The sequence below is a fragment of the Pyrgilauda ruficollis genome, unplaced genomic scaffold (genome assembly GCF_017590135.1).
Source record: "Pyrgilauda ruficollis isolate IOZ18807 unplaced genomic scaffold, ASM1759013v1 scaffold71, whole genome shotgun sequence".
In the NCBI taxonomy this organism is placed as follows: domain Eukaryota; kingdom Metazoa; phylum Chordata; class Aves; order Passeriformes; family Passeridae; genus Pyrgilauda; species Pyrgilauda ruficollis.
Genome location: NW_024528933.1, coordinates 1,072,425 through 1,096,064, shown reverse-complemented (window position 1 = coordinate 1,096,064; position 23,640 = coordinate 1,072,425). Strand labels below are relative to the sequence as shown.

General features: G+C 38.7%; 1 protein-coding gene across 1 annotated transcript in view; it reads left to right on the top strand.

The window, feature by feature from the left end:
- Nucleotides 1–23,640, top strand: part of ADAMTSL1 (ADAMTS like 1) — a 162,122-nt gene that overhangs the window by 118,442 nt on the left and 20,040 nt on the right. The window contains exons 19-23 of the mRNA XM_041485555.1: nucleotides 849–1,989; nucleotides 8,351–8,478; nucleotides 11,912–12,040; nucleotides 16,356–16,535; nucleotides 18,376–18,510. Of these exons, the coding sequence (XP_041341489.1) occupies nucleotides 849–1,989; nucleotides 8,351–8,478; nucleotides 11,912–12,040; nucleotides 16,356–16,535; nucleotides 18,376–18,510 (1,713 nt within the window). The remainder of the gene's footprint in view (nucleotides 1–848; nucleotides 1,990–8,350; nucleotides 8,479–11,911; nucleotides 12,041–16,355; nucleotides 16,536–18,375; nucleotides 18,511–23,640) is intronic.

The following is a 23,640-nucleotide window of genomic DNA, read 5'->3' as shown; positions in this document are numbered from 1 at the left end:
ATTTAGAAACGTATTATTTCACCATGTCACTCCAAATACTCTATGACATGAGATTTCTAATGAACCATGCAACACAAGTAGATGTATTTTATGTTGGTAGTTTGTGCATTTGGTTTTGCCTACCACAAGTCCCCCTGTATACTCTTCCCTAGTTTGCAGTAAGCCAACTGGATATGTGAAAGTCAGCCTAGCTTCAGCTTGCCTCTGAAACTGCTGAATGTTGGGTATGTAGGGAGAAAAGAAGATCTGATGTTTAGAACTAAAGCTTGGACCAAATTTTGCATGGTATTTACTAATAATATGCCTATGCAGCTGAATTTAGTCCTTCATAATAAAGATCTCTGACACAGAGATCAGGAAACCAGGACACACTGAACTAGTGAACTTTAATAGTATTTACCATGTTTTTAAGCCTAGCCCAGAGAGTTTTTTTCTGTACAACGTTACTCCTTGAGGTAGCAAGACTTTCATTCTTCCTTACTGTTGTGAGCTGCAAGATCACATTGTCTTTGACGGTTTGGATGCTAAACACTTGTCTATTCAGTGCATTTCTTAAATAACAGTCTTTGTTTAAGTACTTTAACAAGAATTATGTTTCCACTGAAGTTTTCTCTCTCCTGTAAAGCTTTTATCCCTAGCTATTTGGTTTCTGCATATACTCTAGGCTACTTTCACATTCCTGAAGTGTGTCTTGTTATTCCTCTTATTTTGATTGTTCCAATTTAATGTCCAGCAACTGGTGTCCAGTTTCTTCCATTACTGTCTAATGGGTCAAATGCTTCCCACAACAATGTAAACTATTGTTTTGTTTAATAGTACCACATACTAATTATATAATGGTATTTCAGGACGCAACAGACCAGCTCATAAGCAAAGCCCCCATATTATGGCTGTAAAGCAAGTTTACATCCAGACAAGGAAGCAGAAGAAATTGCACTTCATTGTGGGTGGATATGCCTACCTGCTGCCCAAAACTTCTGTTATTCTCCGATGCCCTACCAGGAGGTTCCGGAAATCAATGATCACTTGGGAGAAGGATGACAAGAGGCTTGTAAGTTCAGCTCACATCACCATTGCACCCTATGGATACATGAAAATCCATCATGTGAAGCCTTCAGACACTGGGACATACACCTGCACAGCAGGGCCAGCCCGGGAGCATTTCATAATTAAACTGATTGGAAACAACAAGAAGATCATTGCTGGGCAACCAACTGGTATTAGGGAGGAAGAAGTCATGAGAAAGGCTGGCTTAAATGATGCCTTGCGAACACAGGATAAACATCTCAATGGGATTTTCTTCAATGGTAGCAAGGCTGAAAAGCAAGGGCACCTTGCTAACCCCAGCAGATGGTATGACAATATTGTCTCGAGGCTGCTACAGCTCAGGGGCTGGCCAGCAGAAAATCTGGAGTCCTGGGAAGCCCAGGAGTCGGTGGAGAGAAACGCATCCTCTGAAGAAGACCAGAGCCAGGAGCATAGCCTGCCATTTACTATGGTCACAGAGCAGAAACGCTTGGATGATATCATAAGGAATTTGTCTCAACAGCCTGAGGAGCTTAAAGATATCTACACTGAGCATCTTGTTGTGCACCTGGCTCATGAGGTTTTCAAGAGCTACTTGGACCAACAGGAATCTGTCCTCAAAGCATCAAGGCAAAAAGTTGATTCAACCTCAGTGGAGTACCCTTACCACAGGCGTGTTTCTGGATTTACCAGCTCCCTGAGGACATCATCTGCCGAAACATTTATTCCCACCTCTGTAGACCTGGCAAATGGCTTGCACAGGCCTCACCAAAAGCCTGCCATCCTCCGAAAGATTTCAGCAGCACAACAACTTTCTGCTTCAGAGGTTGTCACCCACCTGGGACAGACAGTGGTCCTAGCAAGCGGCACACTGAGTGTGTTGCTTCACTGTGAAGCAGTGGGAAACCCAAAGCCCACCATCAGCTGGGCTAAGAATGGAGAGGAAGTGAAATACAATGATAGGTAAAGCATGTTATTTAACTTATAAGAAAATAAGTGATATTTTGACTCATCACTTTCCATGTGTTACTGCCTGTCAGTCCCGTGGACAAAACCATGTTTTGCTGTAGTCTGATTTCGTAACAGAAAGAAGGGCAAGTGCATGTGAATTGGTAAATGGGTTAAACAGAGCACTGTAAATCTTCAGCAAGGTCTGGATGCTGGGTCAGACTGGTGTGGCAGACAGGAACCTTACTTCTGTTTGAGTTAGTAAAAAAGAAGGGATTGTACATTACTAAAGGACATAAGTGCCTAATACAGTCAACAGAGCACTCTGCATCCAGAGACTGGGAGTCAAATTAGTCTATTTCCCAATCTGAAGGCGGAGATTTTTGCTATGAAGATTGATTTAGATATATGAAAACTGATCGTTGATTGTTGCTATTATCTTCTGTTGGAGCTGAATTTGCATTTCTTCTAGTGCTACAGGAGGGCTTGACAGACATGGTTGTGGCAAGAGAAGATGAAGGAGATGTGGCTTTTGCCTTCCACATATGTATCCATGCACTAAACTGCCCCAGGATAAGCCTAAAAGGGCATTACCATCACCATTTACTATGTATGTGCTGATGAAGGCTGTAAATTGTGGAACCACACCTCATGGCTGTTGGCAGCTTTGCTGTTGTCTCAACAGACGGATCATTTAGCATTTGTCTTCTCATGTGAATTGGTGAATCTTCACCTGTTTAAATTCCAGAATGCTGGTCCCAGGTGTAACCTGAGAAGTTGACATAACAAAATGCTTTCATCAGTATACCACAAAAATTATGCTGTTTCTCCTTCAGGTATCCTTTACTTTCTGATCCCTCCACATTATTCGTTTGTGTGGAAGAGCACACAGAAAGAGGTTATTTTCATATGTTTAACTCTGTTCATAACATACGTTCTTCTCACGTGTATGCTTGGGATATTATATTTTGGTTCTGTTCTGTGAGAAATCATTATATAAGAACAGGAAAAGACAGTAGTAGGCAGTAATAATGAGCAACACAGTTCAACAAAGTTGTCCCAAGATCTGCTGGCAACTGCTTCTGCACAAGATACTGACCTCAGCTAAGACATATACATTTAGTCAAAAGGTCATGGGAAATTATGGAGTCAAGGCAAAAAACTAATTTCCAGCATGGTGCCCTTGGATCATCCCATAAAGTCTTGATTTGGGTAAAATTGCCCCTTCTATACAGTTATGAAATTAGCTTCTTAGCTCCTTCTTTATTTTGACTATTGAATCAATGAAAAAGAAATTGCTTTCTGTAATGATCTAAGTTTCCTGGTTCTTGCCTCTCTGTCTGAAGGCTAATAAGTATATTAAAGTTGACCAAAAAAAAAAAAAAGTAACTTTTGAAGGGGTAGAGGTCACTGAGAAGAAGAATGTACCTCTGGTGGGAATCACATACAGTCATAATCATGACTTGGACGAACAGAATCCTGTGAAAATATCTTTAGGCCACTCCCATAACAAGTTTCATATATAAATTTTCATCTAGCAGTTATATCCCATCAGAATTGGGCCATTAAGTTGAGCATTTTTCTCTACTTGAAATGACTGTGGCATCCATGAAAGGGAACGGATGTTACATGAAGCTGACATATGAGGAATGCTGGACACTACAGTCATGAGAAATTAGCAAATTTATTTCACACCCTATAATCTCTCATGGTATCACAACATGTAGATTAATTTAGCTGAAGTAAGACACACTTATGTGATTCCTGAATTTTTATTTCCGATTTTTTTAATACATAATTTCACAATTCCTTTTCAATCTTTTTTTCTTTCCCATTCAGTTTGGCTGAAATAGCCTTAAATGTTGTGGGGTTTTTATGAATTATCAGTCAGTTGTGTGCTCAAAATTTCTATCAAATAGTCTGAGGAAATTATCATTTCTTTTCCAGTTAGTGGCATAAGTCATTGAGAACTCTTCTTTAAATATTGAGGCAGTCTCTGCTTTATGTACTTCCTTCTGTACTCATCATTTATAGTTCCCCCAGGGTGGTGTGTGGGGGAAGAAGCTTCAGGTGCAACTCAACACCTATATCTTTGGAGCTATAGAAATTGTGGTGTGTAAAAAAATTGTTTTCTGGATTTTTTTGCTGGGTTCTTTAATGTCAGTATTCTGGTTTTGGCTCAGAATGCTCTTGCTGCCTGTCAGTCAGCTGCGTCAATGGAAGTTGCAGTTTAAGCAGACTTAGAGAGTACTGCTGTAAACTGCAAGGCCACAGATGTAAACATGTGGTGGTGTCTGGTATGTTTGAACTGTCCTTCAGCTCTGCACTTTATTTTCTTTGTATTCAATTCTCCATTGAATGGAGAAGAGAATTTTCCAACCCAGCTCTGTCTTAATGGGAATAAGGAAATAAATAGAGGTGGGCTTTCCTCTACCAGTATCAGAGAGAGACACTTCTGCTGGGAACGGCCAGAGAGTAATGCTGAAGTTCCTCAGGTTACCCCCTACTGAATATACTGAGATTTCAGAAGTACTTGGTGGGTATTGCAATTCTTAGAGTATAGGCTGCTGGTTTTAGGTGGGGTGACAGCAACCTGGTTTGTATATACAAAGTACAAAGATAAAGGCATTCACTTTTACACAATGTCACCATGGATTTTGTCTGAGCCAGTGATGTCCAGTAATGATGGTTGATGTATGGCTCTATTCTCATTGCCCCATTCCATAAACTGTTTAATCCACCTAAAAGTATGACTCTACTGCATGGCTGTTCTTGCAAAAATTAATTTTCTTTGACTTTAGTCTAGATACAGTCATGAAAAAATATAGCATAGGGCCTCCAAAAGTGCTGATTTTTAGTTACTCAATAGAATAAAAACATATGACAGGAATAGCTGCAACAGTTAAAAATATCTGTGTTTCCAGTAAAGGATCCCCAACTTGTGTCTGCCTATTCATCCTGAGTGCTTATACAGAACATTACACATTCTCTCCTAAGGTTAAAGAGTCAAGTTAACGCCAACATGGGTTCTGAATGCCATTTCACAGCCTACTAGTATCCATACCAAAGTTTTTTGGCGACTGTATATGTTGTTAAATATTTTGTTTTAAAGAAAATTCAGATTAAATTCCTTAGGAATCAGTTTTAAAAGTGAAAAATCTTTGAGGAATTTATGCACTTGTTTAATAAGCTTTGCAAGTATGCTGCAATTTCTGTCACTGGGGATTCATTGGTGCTTGATAATTCACTTCTCTAAAACAGAAATAAATTTTATAAAAGGACATGAGCAGCATGTGAACAGTAAGTGGTATGGAGTTAGGTGTTTGCGAGGTGTTTGTTAGGTGTTTGTCTGATTTAGTCATTGGTGTATGTCCTGTGAAATATGTTTTTGTCTTGGAGGCAATGCAGTGTGGAGCAAGTGACATGACACTGATTAAATATTAAGCTGTATTATTCTCAGTCCATAAATAAGATTCTGAAGACATGCTGGTGACACAAATAATTGCTACAGATGGTTGGTTTTTTCCCAGCCCTGACAAGCAACTCAATACCTAACAAAAATAGCCTTCTGTAAGCTAATAGGGAATTCAGCCAAAATAATTCTATACAATAAAGAATGATAAAGGATCTGCTTTCAAAAAAAGCAGCTATGCCAAATTGTGATGCACAAATAATGGAATTATTGAAAAAAAGAGGACATTATGTTTGTTTTTGGAGAAGGACATTAAAACTTGGGTTGAGAGAATAGGAGGATGGACGTATGTTGGAGTTCATTTTTTTAAATGTAAATATCTACCAGGACTACCTCTTTTTTTTAAATATTTCTGCTGGAGCTTTAGGGGACTTAAGCTGTCAAGAGAGAGGTTTTTGTCAGGAGAGATTATTAATAACAAACAAATTATGCATCCTTGTGTTTTATAAGGTGCAGTGCTAGGCAAGATCTTTCCTCAGCCTGAAGATGTCAGAAACATTAATTAAAACAATTTTAGGGGCTTTGTAAGCATTAGTTTGGAGTAGACTGAAGATCTGCCTACATGCTATATTTGCAGACATGCAGACAGAACACACAGAACTTTTAAATGCTACAGGCTGTTATAATTGGGGACAACTTCTGAAGATTTAATGAATTCCATGTAATGATTGAAGTAGTTGGGTGTTAAACTAAAAATTTATGTGTGAGATAAAGATGCATGCTAACATTAGTTTTGCAAGTAAAAAAGTCTGTTATTTGCTATCACCATTAGCAGTGGCTATCTAGTCCACCCTGCTTATGACTAAGAGGTAAAAAAACCATCCTTGACAGCAAAAGCGGGAAGGGAATTATTTCAGCCATCGGTGTTTTTTTAGCTGAGAAAGCACAGATGCAATTTTAAAAGTATTGATGTTTGTTTTGCAAATGTGCACTTTTTCTAAACATCTACAAAACTTGTTTAAAAACAGACATCTCTTTATTGATAATTACTATTTTTCTTATTACTCACAGAAGAGTAAAATAATAATGTTAACTCTGGCGGTTTTTTCCTATAATAGATTTTGCTGGGTGGCCCTAATCTGGTTTGGTTTAGAGATTTACCACCCACAGTGTGGCTTATTCATCCATGAGACAACAGTTTTTATTGTGGTGATGGGAGTGTAAAGAAACTCATCAATTCCAGGACCTGTGAGCAGATTTCTATTGCATGTGTTTTACAAGCATATCCCTCCCCCAGTCTCACCCTTGCCACCCACTGTCAATTCACAGCCTCAGTTAAGGGTTTACAACGGACAAATGCTGAAAGTTGCTGATGAGAACAGTAGACTTTATCGACAGTTTCACCTAAAAAGAAAACTCAGAGAAAGGATCAACAATCATAGGACACAGTGTGATGAAAACAAGAGTACAAAAGCACAAGCCTATGGACTGAATTCTTGCTGAAATAGGTGTATACCAGTGACACAGCGTCAGATTTCAGGGCAAAGCTTAGCCGGGCTCGCTTTCTCCCTCGGGGCTGTGCCAGCGAGTGGCCGCTCCCTGCCCAGCCACAGACAGGCAAGGGCAGCGGTGCAGCCAGAGGAGGCCCACAGCTCGGACTGCGGACAGACGGACTGCAGCAAGATAAAGGGGCGGGAAGGGTCCTCTGCATGCGTCTCCAAGAGGCTTTGTTCCGAAAGGGACAAAGTACCTCTGAAAGCGTACAGTGCCAGAAGAACCAAGAACAGTACAGTGTTACAACTTATAAAGGGAGGAGGTCTCAGGGGAGGAGACCACACAGTACCCAACCAGGGGAGAGTGGGGGAGGAGCGCAAGGCGGGATCACATCGCCTCAGAACCAATGAGGGGTACACGGGGAGAAGAACACTCTCCCAGAACCTATAGGAATCCAGGGATTACATAGATGACACCGAGGGTTCTAGAAGGAGAGGTTGGGATTCCACTTAAATGACAAAGCAGAGGGGCAGGGCTACAATGATAGACATAGAAGGATAGGGAATTAGGGGTAGGTATTTGTGCTAACAGACGGGAAAGGGGAGGAAACAGCATTGGGCTAAACCAACTGTGAGGGGGTTGCTAGGAATGAGCCATTGAATACAAACATATTGAATACAAACATACTGACTACATGACAACAATAACCAAAAGGATTATCACAACAAATATGCAGCACCACATATCAGGACCTTATGAGTTATACCACTGCAAAGCCAGACAGTGAAAAGAAGCTATTCATAAGAGCACGAAAACCATTGTAATTCCATTTAGCCATAGGCAGTACACTGAGCTCATGGTAGTCTCCTCTTACTGGCAGAGGAAGGAAACAGTGGGTTCAGCCCAAAGAGGAGCTGAGAACTCCTCTCTATCTTCATTGACTATTAGGGAAGAATCAAGACTGCTGAGTTTGAACAAGCTGCCCAGGAATAAAAGAATCTGAACCTATTTCAGCCTTTAATACTGGCCCTGTGGTTCACTTCACTTCTTTCTGCATAGCTTCAACATGTTTCGTGATTTTTCCCTTGCAATAATTTGGCTTTTTCTTACGATTACTATTCCTGTGCTGCAGAACTGGAAGACAGCAATGCTGGGAAACTCATTCAGCATTATGCAGAAATGGTACAGCAGAGGAGGTTTCACTGGGCAGATGTCCTATTTTTCAGCACTCTTTCTTTAATACACATATCAGCAGTAGAGGAACTGGGAATGAGACAAAAAATTAATTTAAATAATCATAACATACAGTCTCAATGTAAGAATTTAAATTTCTTCATATGTTTTTAAATTTAACCTAAAGGCCTGATCTATAAAAAATATTACCTAAGCCTAAAAATTCCCAGTAAATATGTTCATGTTCACATGGACTAAGAGACTATTACATCTTTCTTTCTTTCTGTTTTATGCCAGGTTGCTCCTTCAGCCTGATGATTCCTTGCAGATTCTAGCACCTGTGGAAGCTGATGTGGGTTTCTATGCTTGCAATGCATCCAATGCCCTGGGATCTGACTCTGTCTCCATTGCTGTCACCCTAGCAGGTAAAAGTTTAACCTCTGTGATTGCAGGATGGTCCATGTTAGTTGTGTGAATCTGGACAGAAGTTGTTTGTGGGGGAACAGATGGCTGCTAAAGCTGTGTAAAATGCATCAACAGAAGTACACTGGTGAAAACACAGGCTGTGAGCTCTGCAAAAACCTGAGGCTTTCATAGATAGTTTGTGAGGTTTATTTGTCTTTGCAAGACATCAATGTCTTTTCTCACTTGCATCTGACATGCTCTTAAAACAGTGTTTATCCTGGTTATTTGCAGCCTGTAGGGGCAGTGCAGTCCAAGCCTCCCAACTTCTGTGATTCGTTTTAAACCTAACACTGATCTCTTCAAGTATGACAGATGCGTTGCAGAAGTTACTCAGGCGTACATTAGGCAAGCAAGAAAACTTCCAGAGCTAAATCTTTTCACAAACGTCACTGACACTGTATCAATTGTAGCAAATAGAGGTTCTCAAAAAATTAGATGCCATGTTTCTATTCCTCTAGTAACCGGTTCTAAAGCAGACCAAATATCCTGTGCTTGTTTAGAATTCAATTCTAAAGAAAACTCATCCAGATAAAAGCCAATGGCAAAGGGGGTTAAAAGTATGTATACAGCTTCTTCAGGGTTCTCTAGCAGACATGGTCAGCAGGCACAACCACATCAGGACTAGCAGGAGGGTGGAGCAGCAAACATGAATGAAGAGCTGTTGAGAAAGATGCAGGAACAGAACAGACAATGGCAGCTAATAACTGTGACAGGGCAGAGACGTTTTACAGAAGTAGGATCCTATTTATCACCAAGGCAAAAGTAAACATGCTAAGAATACTGAAAAGTATATTGATTCTGCAGACTTATCCAATTCACTGCTTCAGCATGTGGAAATGCTTGGAGGCTTCCAATGCATAGGCAGCAGCCATCACCTGCCATTGTATCCATGTATGACTCAAGAAAGGAATAGCTGTTGGTAAGCTTTAATTAAAAAAAAAAAAAAAATTAAAAAAAAAGTTACATCAAACATAGAGAAAATTTCCATTAAGAAAAGCATAAATAAAATGTAATAAGACAACAGTGAATAACAGTGAAGCTTAGAAAATCAGTAAATCAACTAGAAAGAGACTTCATCTTGTCCTTTAGCAGAACTGCTGAATTTTCTAAAGCAGAAAGAAAGATCTGCATCAGAGCTATGAATTTTCTGTAGGCAAAACTGAAGAGACTAATTTTTTTTACACTACTACTATCAGAAATAGCTTTGCTGAGCTCCAGGCAGCAAAGCAGTAGTGCTGCTGTTAGGGTAGTGTCATATTTTAGAAGCAGCTCTACACATTATCCTCTTATGCTGCACCAGCATGAAGCTGAACATGAGATTAAAAAATCATCAGTCAAAACTGCTATTCTGTCCATGTTGTTCAGTGAGTGTAAAAGCCATAGTTTTTGAACATGTTGTGGCAATAATTTTGTATGACACAGTAAAAATAAAGCGTTAGGTATACATGTGACACAGGAAGACTTTAAGCTTTTTGATTATAATTAATTATCAAAGTTATAATTTAAACTTTTAGGTGAACTAACATCCATGCTTCCCAGACTCAACCAAAACTCCTCTTAGAAACTGGTATACTTTTGCATCTTACATCCAAAGCAAAGAGCTGAACAGCCTATAAAATGAGGCCATAAATATCAAAGTGAAATACTGAGCAGTTTTTGGAACAAAGTAACAGTCTTTTTGCCATAATGGAAGTATTTTCTCCAAAAAACATGGGAAGCTGAGATCATCTTAGAGGAATCAAGAGAGGGGACAAAAGCTTATTTCATTGAAGAATTTTCTGATTCATTTAACACATGCATGGGAAAAAAAAGACAGTGGAATATGCTCCTTTTTGTTTTCACAATGGTTTCCTACTCATTTATGGTTTGAACAGCTTAAAGATTTTTAATCTTGTGGTGGCGTTATGGAAACCAATCAGGAAAATAAAAAGCTGACGGATAGCTGAAGAATTTTTCTTTTCTTTAGGCTTTGCCAGAAAGTATCAAAACTTTTGGAGGTATTCAAACAATAAAATATAGTATTTTACTCAGCTATTCTTGGGCATTAAAATGAACAAACTAAAAAAAATGTAAAGTACAAAAAAAATACTAAACTGATATGACAGGAGTCACAGATGAATGATATTTTTTAAAACCCTCCAAGTACAGCTATATGGAGAGATTAATATTTAAGACTGACTTAAATTTTCAGAACTCTCCATGAGCTCAATGAAATCAAATTCTTTTTCTCAGATCCATTTTTTTTCGTTGGTCAGTGCCAAATTAGCATACAAATAAAGCTAGTGAGAGACATTAGCCTGAAGGTGCAGCTTTTGGAGGCAAACGAGGATATCTGGTTTTGTATCTGATCATTTATTTCAAATGGGGGAAGAAAGGTATTTATAGCTTTTTGGAAAATTATGTGTTTGAAAATGCAACACTGAGTCAAAAACACCCAAATCCCATGTGATTTAAAGCAGTTCAGCAAATCTGTTATGTTCTGCTATTCCTGCAACATCATGACTGCAGAGCACTTTTTCTGAGACAGTAGAGCTCCTTAATTCAGCTCTTGTCAGCTTTGCTGCATTAGTGCTCTCTCTCAAAGCTAAGGCTGGGTACCCCTGACCTGTTTTGTAAGCATCCCTTCACAGTAGCTCTACAAAAGGATTTGCAGAAGGCATCTTGAGCCACTGATGGTGGATAACTTCATAACTAATCCCACAAAGACATCAACAGCAGTGAAAGACCTTGACTTGCTGTCACCAATGTCGAAAGCACACCTTCTTGTGGGCAAAGTAGTAGCTGTATTAGAGATAAACCCCCTCCCATCAGATAACCTGTTTTGTTTTATCAAAAATGTGTTGTAACAGTGTGTAGCATTAATTCAGTTTATATCCTTCATCTTCTTCTGCTGGCCATTATGAGAAAACTTTCTGGTTTTGATCTGGTCTTCCCCACCCTGTTGTTTCCCCTGTAGGTTAAGGAAACCATGATCAATGTGTAGAAACAGCATGCACGTTACTCTAAACTTTCTCCACTGCTTGTAGCCATCACTCAGGCTCCTGGGTTTGGTCTTTACCAAAGGGTGGCGGTGCAGCTGCAGTGCCAGGCAAGCACCTCACTGCAGCTCCAGTTGTGCTGGTGTTTGTTGATTCAGCTGGTTCTCCTGTGTGTCCAAACAGCTTTAATGCTATTCTGCCTCTGCTTCAAGCATGCCTTTTCTTTTTTCAAGACAGCATTACCCATGGAATGTGGTGACACTGAAATATTATAAAAAGCAGGTGCTCTTACAGTTCATTTTCCCTTATTCACATGCCTGTTGCATGTACTTTCACAAAGAGTGTTCCAGCCTATCTCTCCCATTGTGACTCCAATGTGCTTTTTATGATAAACTGTGATGCTTCTTTTATGCAGGAAAGCCACTGATAAAGGCATCAAGAGCTACCATGATTAACACCGAATCACCTGCTGTCACTGTTGATATTGGAAGCATGCTGAAAACAATCCAGAAAGCAAATGTTAGCATTAACTGCCAGGTTGCAGGTAAAAAAATATTCTCTCGTGTGCAGGTGTCTTTGGCTATAAATTTCTGTGGGATTCTTTGCTAAATTGGTGTCTCCAGTTGCAGCTGAATGAAATTGCAAGGTTTTCCTAGGTCTTGGGGAAACTTCACTGTTTCCATTAATTCTTATCACAGAACTTGTCCTCTTCTTATCCATACCAAACAAGGCAAGTGTAGTGGCTTAAGAAAATAGGGCTTAAAAAAAAAAAAAATCATAAAAAACATGAGTCAATGCAATAGGCATCATTGTGAGATACATGGTATGGTGTGGATGCAACAAAACTGATACACATGGCTACCTCTTGGGGATGTTCAGTGACAATATACAAGCATGGACTGACTAATTTTGTCACTGATGGGGACTTTAAAAATCATTCCAGCTAGTTTCTTCTTTTCCTGCCAAACTTATTTTACATTAAAGGCATGTTAGCACTCTTTTTTTTCTGGTTTTTTTTTCCTTTTTTTTTCATCTTGGAAGTGCAGGAGATCAGAGAAATTCTACTCAAACGGGATTTTCCCTACAACTATTTTCCGGTCGGAGACTGAATATCCCTCAGTCTTACAGTGACAGTTTGCCTCTTTCCAGTGGTAACCAAAATAGGTTGACCTTATCTGTGTGTGGCAGTCCTTTGGCTGTTTGTGGGAATGATGTTGAGATCAGGAGGAGGAGCTGGGAAATCTCTAAAGACCTGGGGCCATACCATGGATTCATTACACTGTTATGCATAGTATGACACACTTTTGCAATCAGACTGGTGTCCAGTGACTTTCAAGGAAGAAGATGAAAATGACAACTGTTTTTTTTTCCCCAGGGCTCACCATGCTCACCTGCATGGACATTGTGTGAAAGAGACTAAATATTACATTAACACAAACTATTTTGGATTTCTCTCTCTGGGTTCTGTCAGCTGCCCAGATACATAACCCACAGATTCAATTGCTGATCTAAGTGTAGCCATTTCTTTTCACCAAAAGCACCATGTAAACAACAGGATGTGACTAAACAAAGTTTCCACAGTACTTATAATATCAGAAAACTACAGGAGAGGAGCACAAAATGGTCAGGGGCACAGATTCAAAGTCTCTTCTGAGCGGAAAATAATCTCTAGCAATTTTGTGAAACTCACCCACTATGACAACATCCAAAATGGAAAATTTTAGCTGTGTCTTCTCGTCTAAGAGAATGCTTTTTGCTATCTACTGTCTGTATATTGGAATCTTCTGTGGCACTGAAGAAATTTTCTTAAATCCTAATTTTCTCCATGGGTGAAAAAAAAATTTTCTACTACTGCCTCTGCCGAAAATATTAACTATGTTGACACCAGAGATTAATGCCCTTGAAATTATCATAAAATCATTAACCCCAAGCTGGGATGTTACAAAGGGAATGAGAGAGTGAATAATGAGGACAGGTATGTTTTATGGGCACTAGAATCCAAATTTCTTAAAAGTAATGCTCAAAATTCAACAGCAATTACAAAAAAGCTACCCTGAGGAATGATTCAAGAACAGTAATTTCTATCAGCTGTCTCACCTACACCTGGAAAATGAACCAGCTTATAAAACCTGTAACATAGTATAAGAATAAGTGTAATTTTCCTTCTAATGTAAGAACAAACATTTTGTTTTAGCATCAGCTTTATGATTATTCAGCCTTTTATATGGTTTTGATCACCCTTAGAACAATCAATTCTAGGGATAAGAGTAACATGCACTACTTCTGCAGCCAGCAAATGTGTCATATCCTATTGACTTCTTTCAAGTAGATAAACTTTACATCTGTTTAGTTTGCCAAAGCTCCCCAGAAAACATTATAAGTGAAATGGCTATTAAATCATAGTAAATTAACATGCAACAGTTAATGCAATAACATCTGGCAATAAAAAAAAATATATTAGTATGTGAGAGCAAAGTTAACACAGTTAGAAAGCAAACTAGCATATCCAGAAATTATGTGGAGACTTTTCTGGATGAAAACAGCTCTTCACACAGTCTTGTAAAGCTATAGATTTTTCCTTCTAGTACTTTCTCTCTAGTCATGTCAGGATGTCCTGAGCCAGCCCAAGCAATGAGAGTTCTAGGTCAGAGTTCAGTGACAATTTATCCCATTAATATAAGATGTGTTTCTATCATTGTGCTTTACAATCTCTGGCATAGGACCATATGTGTATTGGATCTGGATATCTCAGCTCGTGTAAGGATTCATTTTTACTGAGAGTCACCAAGACAGCAGAATAGATACAAGAGAAATATTAAGGATCAGTTATGGTATTCTCTAAAGCTGTGTTTTCTGTCAAGGGCCAGAAATGTACACTTGCTGCCAACATGTGTTGATAAACCTGGAGAAGGTTTCTTAAAAATAAGAGATAATGGAAGAGTATGCAATCAAAGCCTAGGGAGTAATTTTATACTGCTGTTCAACTTCTTAAGACAGGCATAAATACTGTCAAAGTCTGTCTTCTGAGTTGAAATCTATAGATGTTAACTAAAGGTCAAGAGGAAATATAATCATTCTGGATGCGTTAGAGTTTAATTGGCACCTGATGTGATTTATGTTAAGATGAAGCTCTATTTCAGTTTTAACACAAAGGCAGTGTCATGGTTTTGATCAAGATTGAAAGCCAACATTATTTCACTTGACATAACGTAATTTCTTTGTCTATAGAGGTGAAGGAATATATTTTTTAACTATTGTTAGATGATTGTTGTCAATTCCAGACTTCTCCAAAACTAATCCTAGGGGAACTCCCACCTGAAAATCACTCAGGAGTCTTGCAGATGCCTGTGACTGCCAGCTGGAGGATTTGCTCCAAGCTGCAGAAAGCCAGCAGCATTTTTGGTGTGGGTAACTTTACTACTGTGCCACATTTCACTTAAAAATAGGATGTGAGAGCAATTTGGATCACATCAGCATTACTAGAGAGCTTTCTGTTGATTTCAGCACTTAAATTGTGCAGATATTAATTTGCATACCAAAAGCTTCAAGCAATATGGCCCAGACTGTTACTGAAAATAAAGTTTGACATGTAAGAAGGAATCAGTTTTAAAAATCTAGTTTGTAGGGCATTCTGCAAATTGTCATGTACAATTAGTGACTGTTGAATCAGAACAGGTTTGGAAGGATAGCTTAAAATGTTACCTTCCTGTCCTTTACCTCCTTGTATCTTTGTTGTTCTTATTTGCAGTTCTCTCAGTTCTAAACAGTCCTTTTCTCTGTGTTTCACCTACATGCTGGAGGCTTTATTTTCTAGTTCTTGCCTTGATTTATAGCCCGTGTTTATTCATCAGCTATACCAGATTGTGAAATATTATTCACTATTTCAAGAATGTTGTGGCATTGGAAACTAGTCACTACTGTTATAAACTTGTATTGCAATGATTCTTTTCTCCCAGAGCCACTGGTTTAGCAAAATTATCTCACTTGGCTTACACAATTCTGCTTATTTTTGTGCTGGATACATGCACATTGATGGAGGGGAAAGCTGAAGAAGAATAGACTCGGGTAATTACTCTACTACCTAAAGTCTTGCCTACCCAGGAAAGTGAGTTCTGCTTCCAGCTGGCACCGCTCAGACTGGGTCTCTGTGATGCTTCTGCAAGGGAACACTCAGCTCTCTGTCCTCTGGCATCCGTTACCCAACAAAGGCGATTGAAATGCTCTTGCTACCCCTTGCGGCAGTGATGCGACATGATTGCTCATCCCTGTGCTGCCTGCCTCCTGTTCCCGTCTGGAGGCTGCATGTGTCACTGAACTTGGGAGCTCAAAAGAAAATAAAACTGCTGCGCATTGATATACACTGCTCATCTTCCCCAAAGCAAACTGTAGGAACAGCTGTACCTGCGAATCTCCTGTTAGTGTGGAGACAGGGGAAGGACACGCTTGTACAATACAATTAGAAAAACGTTTTTGTAGCATTGGTGGACATTTTGTAGGCAGAGTGCATCTTTCTTAGACTCGACAGCAATACCTCAATATTAAGGGGATCTCACTTTTAACCCCTGTTTTTTCTGCTGCTAGTGAAGTGCAGAGGAATCTGCCTTTCTAGACTAGGACTATCTGAGTAGCTGCCTGCAAGAAGCATATTAATTGTGTCTATCTCTGTATTTTATTTAGTTGTTTTATTTGAGTCACTGCTCTAAAGAACTGTGGCAATATGAAATCTTCCTTGTCCCTTCCCCTTTTTCTTTAGCCTTCACTCAGTACTTCTTATCTCTTCTTCCGCTGTTTGCCTTACAAGTATTTTTTGCCTTATAATACTTACTTGTGTTAGTTACACTTTGCCAATGTTTTTCCAGGTGTTCCTGAAGCAAAAGTTACTTGGTTTAAGAACAAGGTGAAGCTGTCCTCTGCTCACCATCTGCATAATGGGTTGCTGTTAATAGCAAATGTTTCTCTATCAGATCAGGGGTTATACTCCTGCAAGGCGTCCAATCTTCACGGGGAAGTAACTGAAAGCTCCCAGCTGTTGGTTCTTGGTAAGTCCAGGGTATTTTGATATTTTGGACTAGCAACAACAGTAATGTGGCTACTGGCACATCCAGATGGCAGAACTAATTGGTTGTTGTGGAAAGAGAAAATGGCATGCAGGCAGCCCTGTTCTAAAGAGAGCATCAATCTCTGTTTGTACTCTGGGCAGCATCAAATGAACCAAGGTGGTGGTAAAAGGAAAGTGGATAAGGAGAAAATGTCTAAAAACAGGGATCACACCTCCCAGTCCCGAGATACTCAGTTAAACTCTTTCAGACTTGCTAGGTAAGAAAAGCATTTATTAACCATATCTTAAAGTGACTATCTTAAAATGAGAGTGATGGCACTTTTTCCCTGTGAAGTGCTCTGTCTCCACTGAGCAGTCTTTCCATTCAAGACTGTGTGAAACTGACCCATTTCACAAAGGTCAGTAAAACCAGTTCACTTCTAAAAAGTACATCTCAAGTTCTGTGAATGGTGAATTTTACTTTCCCCTGTGTTTTTAAACACCAGACAGAAAGCCCATCTGAGTGATTTGAAAGGGACTGGCAGCTGTGAAATGTGAGTGGAAGTGGTAGCTGGTGGGAACTGGAATTGTGGGAAAGGTAATTGTGGGCAAGGCATTTCCTTTCCTAGTAACTCGTCTTCCATAATTTCTGCCTGCCTGGCAGATGACTGATCCAGACAGACTTTTTAAGTACTTCAGAAGTGCATTTGCTGATGAAGTCTCAAATTTTGAAACCTACTCCCCACAACTGGGGCAACAACATTAGGGCATCCACTACAGCTCTCATCTTTCATAACTAGTGAGCTTCCAGAGGATGTATAACAGTGAGATTTTTGCAGACAATACTAAAATGAAGGTTCAAACTTTACTCCTCCTAAACCAGACTGACTATAGAATTTCAGTCTAAAAAATAATCTGGAAAAAAATCAGCTGAGTTTCAGCCTATAAATAAAGACTCCCAGATGATCTCTAAATCCTTTTCTGATCATTATAGATGGCTTAGCTTTCAAAGATGGTAAGTTACTGTGAGTTATGCAAGCTGCTTATGTTTGTAAGCAAATTACATTTTTAGCTCCTTGATGGAACAGAACAGTTCAGTCATCCTTGACCTGTACTCCTGGTGCTGAATGGCATCAGCAGTAGAAAACTTGCACAATGTGTGCCATGATCTAATTGAAAGGGGATGAAGCCACTATTCATTTCAATCCAATATCACATCATTTTCATGACAAGCAGAATTGGGAATGCTTGGTATTACTTCAATTTTTAAAATAGCATTGTGATTAGTAAACAACTAAATCCTGCAGTTCTCAGCATAGGCTGATCCTCTTGAGCTCTGAACTCTTAGTCCTTTGGAGTTCTGCCTAAGTATACCACAGGATCTGGCAGCATTATAACCATATTTAATTAGGGCTTGATCCAGGTTGTAGCAGACACTAGAAGTTTTTTATTAATTGTCATGAACATTTGATTTGGGTTCTATGCTGTATACATTTGCTTTTTCTCCCAAGCTGCTGTATCTCCTAATACCGTATAACTCTGTCATATATGAATAACCAGAATGCTGTGGTAACCTTCAAAGATGATTTCTTTAAGTTTCTGGTCACATTGATACAGATGTTATTTTAATAATTTCTCCAGCACCTTACCTAACATAAGGCAGATTTTTAGTAGTTATCCAAATTTGCGTAATCTGCCCTTCTGAAATAGCAATGTTGCAGCACAGTGAAAATTGCAGCAATATCTGGGGAGGTGGGGGGGTGGGGGGAGAGGAGGAGTGGGGTCTATATCCTGAGATGTTTTCTGCTATAGTGTTGTTCATTCTCCCAATCTGTTACCAGAGCCTCCACGACCTCTTCCTTACCTAGAAGACTTGACAGCAGTGCTTGGCAGTGCTGGGCCCAGCACCCCTTCAGTGCTGACTTCTCCTTCAGGAACAAAACTGACTGTCAGTCCAGGGAGCTCTGTTCTCATAGGTAAGTCAAGTGCTTTAAGATTTTTAAATTTTGAAGTCTGTAGAGTTTATGTTACAGTTACGCATCTGGTTAACCTTTACATTAAGGATTTGGTTATCTAGGCGTGGGCACTGAGACAAAAGACATCAAACCAATGGTTTGTTGTGAGTCATAATCAATGCCAAATACTTTTTAGACCTCAGAAATTCATATTTATAAAAGGTCCTTTAATTAGTCGAAAGCTGAATGCATGGTGCCACCCTTTATATATATATACAGCACCCTGTAAGAAGCAGTTCCTGCCCTGGGAGGCTGGCAATTACTCAACACAAAGACCTGGCAGATGGGAGTGCTACTTGATCTAAAAGAAGAGACGTTGGTGGTTCTGTTTTAATTTTTCTTTTACATTTGGGTAGTTGCCTTGCCATATGCCTGCTACTCATGTTGTATATCCTTCTTCAGAGCCTTTCCCACAGTTTTGCCTATCCCTCTCTACATGTTTTGATCTTGCATGCTCTCTGTTTTAATTTGTTCATTTTATTTCTCTTTCATATTTCACACAGTCAGTGTTTGCATGAAGCCATATAAGGAATCACTCATCCTGAAGGAATGCTTTTCTTCTTTTCATCCTTTTCTACCTTCCATATAGTTTTACCGTCCTTACACAGCAAGTTCTTGTAAACTGTAAATTCCTGTAAACTCCTTTCAGATCTGTGGATGTGATTTGTTTGCAAAGAGATTCTCATTCTTTTCTAAATTTCAAGGTATATTTATTTTATGATTTCATTTCACAGGCTGCTTTGAAACTCTGTTAATTGTCAGGCTCACATAGGCAAACAGCTTTCCTAACGAAAACATTACTGCATACTATGAAAACTTGTCAAGCCCTACAACTTCAGAACTATCTTTTCTCCTTTTAGAGGTAGGGGTCTGAAACTTTTAGCAAGGGTCTGCAGATGCAATGTCCTGAGTGTTAATACATCTCTGCGCTTTCCAAAGCACTCTTTCCTCACATTTAACAGCAATTTTAAGATTTTATTTTCACAATGGAGATATTCTATTTATGTTTTTAGTTTTGTGGTTTACTTTCCAAGTATCTGCATACATCTGCATACATTTGCAATGGTTTTTAGCCTGCAGTTCTGGATTACATTTCTGCTTGCACAAAAACTGCATTGAAATAGTCCTCAGTGGGGAAAATATCATAGGTATTTATTAGCATTGAATAAATCATTTTGAGTAAGGTTTTATTGTGTTCACTGATTTAAGACTGGGTCATACTCCTGTTTCATCCATTTCCTCTCAGATTTCCAAAAAGAGGACTTCAGGAGTTTCAGGCAGTTTTTATTGTTTAAAAGAAGTAATTGAATGACAGAGGATTTTCTGCACTGCCTGTATACAACCACGTCCAGATCAATTTCATTTGGCCGTGTCGCTCTGTACCCTGCTGTTTCACTTCATGGGCAAGGAAATTCTGTGGATTGTAATTGCAAAATAGCAAACCAGTTTAATTCTTGAGGCAGTTCCCTCAATTTCACTGGAGTTTTACTGGTTTGAATTTGAGCCTTGTTATTATTCAAACCTAGGAAAATCGTCTGTGATTTTTTTTTCTAACAAAACATTGGCATGGAATGGGCTATCCAGTCAATTAGAAAATTGTCCATTGATTCTTTAAATTCTACTACCCACCCAATCTACTTTAATCCTGCTAAGTCCTTCATAATTTATTATGTCGAGGTGTTGGCTGTACATTCTCTGTATGTCCCATATAAAAACTATAAATTGCTATGTGTGAGATCCCTTGTCTGTGCTACTGTTAGACACCAGTATCTCTTGGAACTCAAAAGGTATTCAGTTAGACATATATTTGGAAATCTAGACATATAAGGAATTCTTGAATAGTGAAGGAAAACAGGATATGTGCAAAGGAACAGAGTGAAATGTGAAGAAAATGAGTGATAAGTAAGCTCTGGGCGAACATTTTCTTTTACAGGAGTTAAAGACAACAAAGATGAAAAATTATGTTTGAAATCTGGATAAAGTCGTGCATGGGTTTGCCACAGTTTAAGAAAAATGGGAGTCAAAACTTCATTAACCATTGACCAATTTACTGGTTTTGTTCCTTGGGGGGTTAAAAAAAATGCAAACAGCAAATATTAATACAGCAATGGAAATCTATAGCTGCAGACAAGAACTTGTTTGGAAATTAACATCTATATCAAATATAAAATAAAATAAACTGAGCTGCAAGGAGATAAATAGAACTTCTGTATTATTATACATGCTATACACTGTCTTTTACAAAGTGTGTTTGTGCAATGCTTTCACCATCATTTCAACCATGTAAAATTACTAACTTGCTGTCTGGAATCATCTCCTGTGAGTTTTTTCTATTTAAATTTCAGGGGGTTGCAGAAGATAAAGATCAGTGTCATAACACACAGATATCTGGTTTGGAGGTTTTCCTTCTCATTGCAAGGGTCATTGAGAAGTCATTTATGTGCCTTCACAATAAAAGCAGAGGAAACTACCTGTTAAAAGACCCATGCCTTGCCCAACACAATCAGCAACTTTTTTATCTTATGTACTTTTGCTTCTAAAGTTTTGAGATTCCAGCCAGCTTTCTAGGCCCAACTCATCATCCACTTGAAGAGCATGATGTAGATGGTGGCTTGCATAGATAGATGCTTTTCCTGCTCCTTCACAAATGTTGAAAATATGTGCAGAGTACTGCAGTCCTCCCCAGCCCTCACATTCATTGTCAGACTGTGTAGTAGTCACTTGTCTGTTATCTGCAGATGACACCACTGAAGGACAGGATTATCTCCAAAGCAGAGCTAGAACACCCGTGAGCTTGGAAGTGTTTCTGGGGTTTATGGTATTGCAATTTTGCAATCACTGACGAGCCACAGACTGTCATGCACATTCTGGTGTTCTTGGTTCATGGCAGACACACAAAAAGACTTTACATTATGTGTTTTAATCTTATTAATGTTTCTGTCTTTGGGACTTTTTAAATTTGGTTACATTTTTCCTGAATGTTGGTGATGAAAATATTACAAGGAACACTGCTCTTTTTACAGAAAATGTATTTTGTTGGTCACCGGATAAGAATTCTTTGGGTTTCAAAAATATTCATGACCATTTGACCTCTGTCAATTCTGATTACTTCATGGTGTTATCTTTTGGAATTATAGAAACATCCTAAGCTTGTATATTTTCAGTACTTTATCAATGCTACAAGTATCAATGATTTTTTTTTTTACACAAGTCCTTGGACACATTTCCATGAGTCTTCAGCTTCATTAATGTTAGTATTGGCAGAAATCAAGGTTGTAGGATCCAGTGTTCCTGACTTTTAACACTCCTGCAGAAAAAGCTTTGGGACAAGAATATTTGTTTTCATTTGGGTTCAAGCTTGATATTTCCTGTATTTGAATATAATTCAGTGGGAAATTGAGGATCTTACAAATCCTCATGGAGATTCACTACAACTTCTTGTATATATTGCATTATTATTGGAGACCAATAGTCAGCAGACTTGGCAAAAGACACAAAATATGATTTTAAAATATGTCCTTGTTTCAGCACTGAACTATACTGAGCGTGTTGTAATTGTGTTGTACAGTGAAAGATGAAGCTTTAATGACATCTATGCATTTGTTATATTTAAGTGAGAGTTTTTGCAGGAACATTGGAAGAAATTTCAGAAATGAATACTTCTAGGAATACGAACATGTAGTACTCCCTGTAAAATTTCTGACTGAAGTAAAGAGGGCAGAAGGAAAATGGTATTTTTTGGGAATCTGAATATGAATATTTTGGGAATATGAATAAATGGAGAAAAGCCTAGGCAATTATTTGAAGTCTGGTTCCCATCCCTCCTTACTTGTAAGGGATACTGAAAATTACGGTGAAGTTAGATCACAAAGTGTATTTTTCTATGACCAGAAAAGTGCAGTCAGTTGTAAAAAAAAAAAAAAAAGGAAATACTGCTATACTGCTGCACCGTATTTATTGTGTTTTCCTTGATTACTTCCATATTTACTCACTTCACAAATTAGAACATGATTTAACTATCAGCACTGCAAACATAGTCCTAAAAAGCAGGTTTCTTACTGCTTTCATTACCCCAAATGACCACAGAATTAGAGCAGCATTGCTGCCAATTTCACTGCTGCTTCAGAAGATGACCAGCTGCACAACAAAGCCTTGTTCTGCAAATATATATATTTGAAATTCAGTTCTTTTTATGACATAGTGATAACAAAAACTTTTTCACTTAGGAGGTACGAAGGATTTCTCTGTACCAAATTTACTGTATTTCATTCTCATTTTTCTTTTACTGGCAGTAGCATATCCCATTCATTTTCCAGTAGAATTGCTTAGGTTCCTGGACGACCACCCAGAAAGCAGAATAAAAAAAGATTCACTTTGCTTGCAATGGCCAGCCTTCTGAGTTTGAATAAATTACTTATTTAAAAGGTCCAAGTGCCTTGGAGCCAAAGCCCAAAGTTCAGGGTGGGGGTCAGGTTTTTTTGTTATTTTAGAGGGGATCTCTTCAAGCCTCTGACTAGTACTCGCCAGTAGGTATAAGGGTTATCTAGACATGACAGACAGAAAAATTGACCTAGAGTTTTTTGCATGTTCTTGGGTGAATTATAGTGAGCCAAATGTACAGCTGACTACTTTAGGTGAAGAACCAGATCAGATAGATAGGCTAATGTCAGGATCAAACTCTTTCAAGAAGAGCCAGATAAGTTAGTGCTGTAATTGCTTGCTAAGTACTGTGCCATAACATCTGGCTCCTATAGAACTGACACTTGTTCAAAAATCAGTGTGAAAAGCAATAGATTATCCCAATGAACACAACTGATCTCATCAGTACAAATTTCTTCAGTGTTCACTCAAGAGCAAGGGTATATCTTGTGGAAAGTATGTTTTCTTGTAATTCCCGTTTGCTCTTTCCATCTCTACCATGAGCCTGTTTTTAATTTTCCTATATTTGGGGATTATTGCTGTATTAAAATCTGAAGCAGAAATGCAAAATAATTTGCAATCTGGACAAAGCTAGCAAAAAGAAAATTTGTGAGTAATTACAGCTAAACTGGTATCTGTGCACCCCTTAAGGAAGAAGACAGCTGCAGAAGC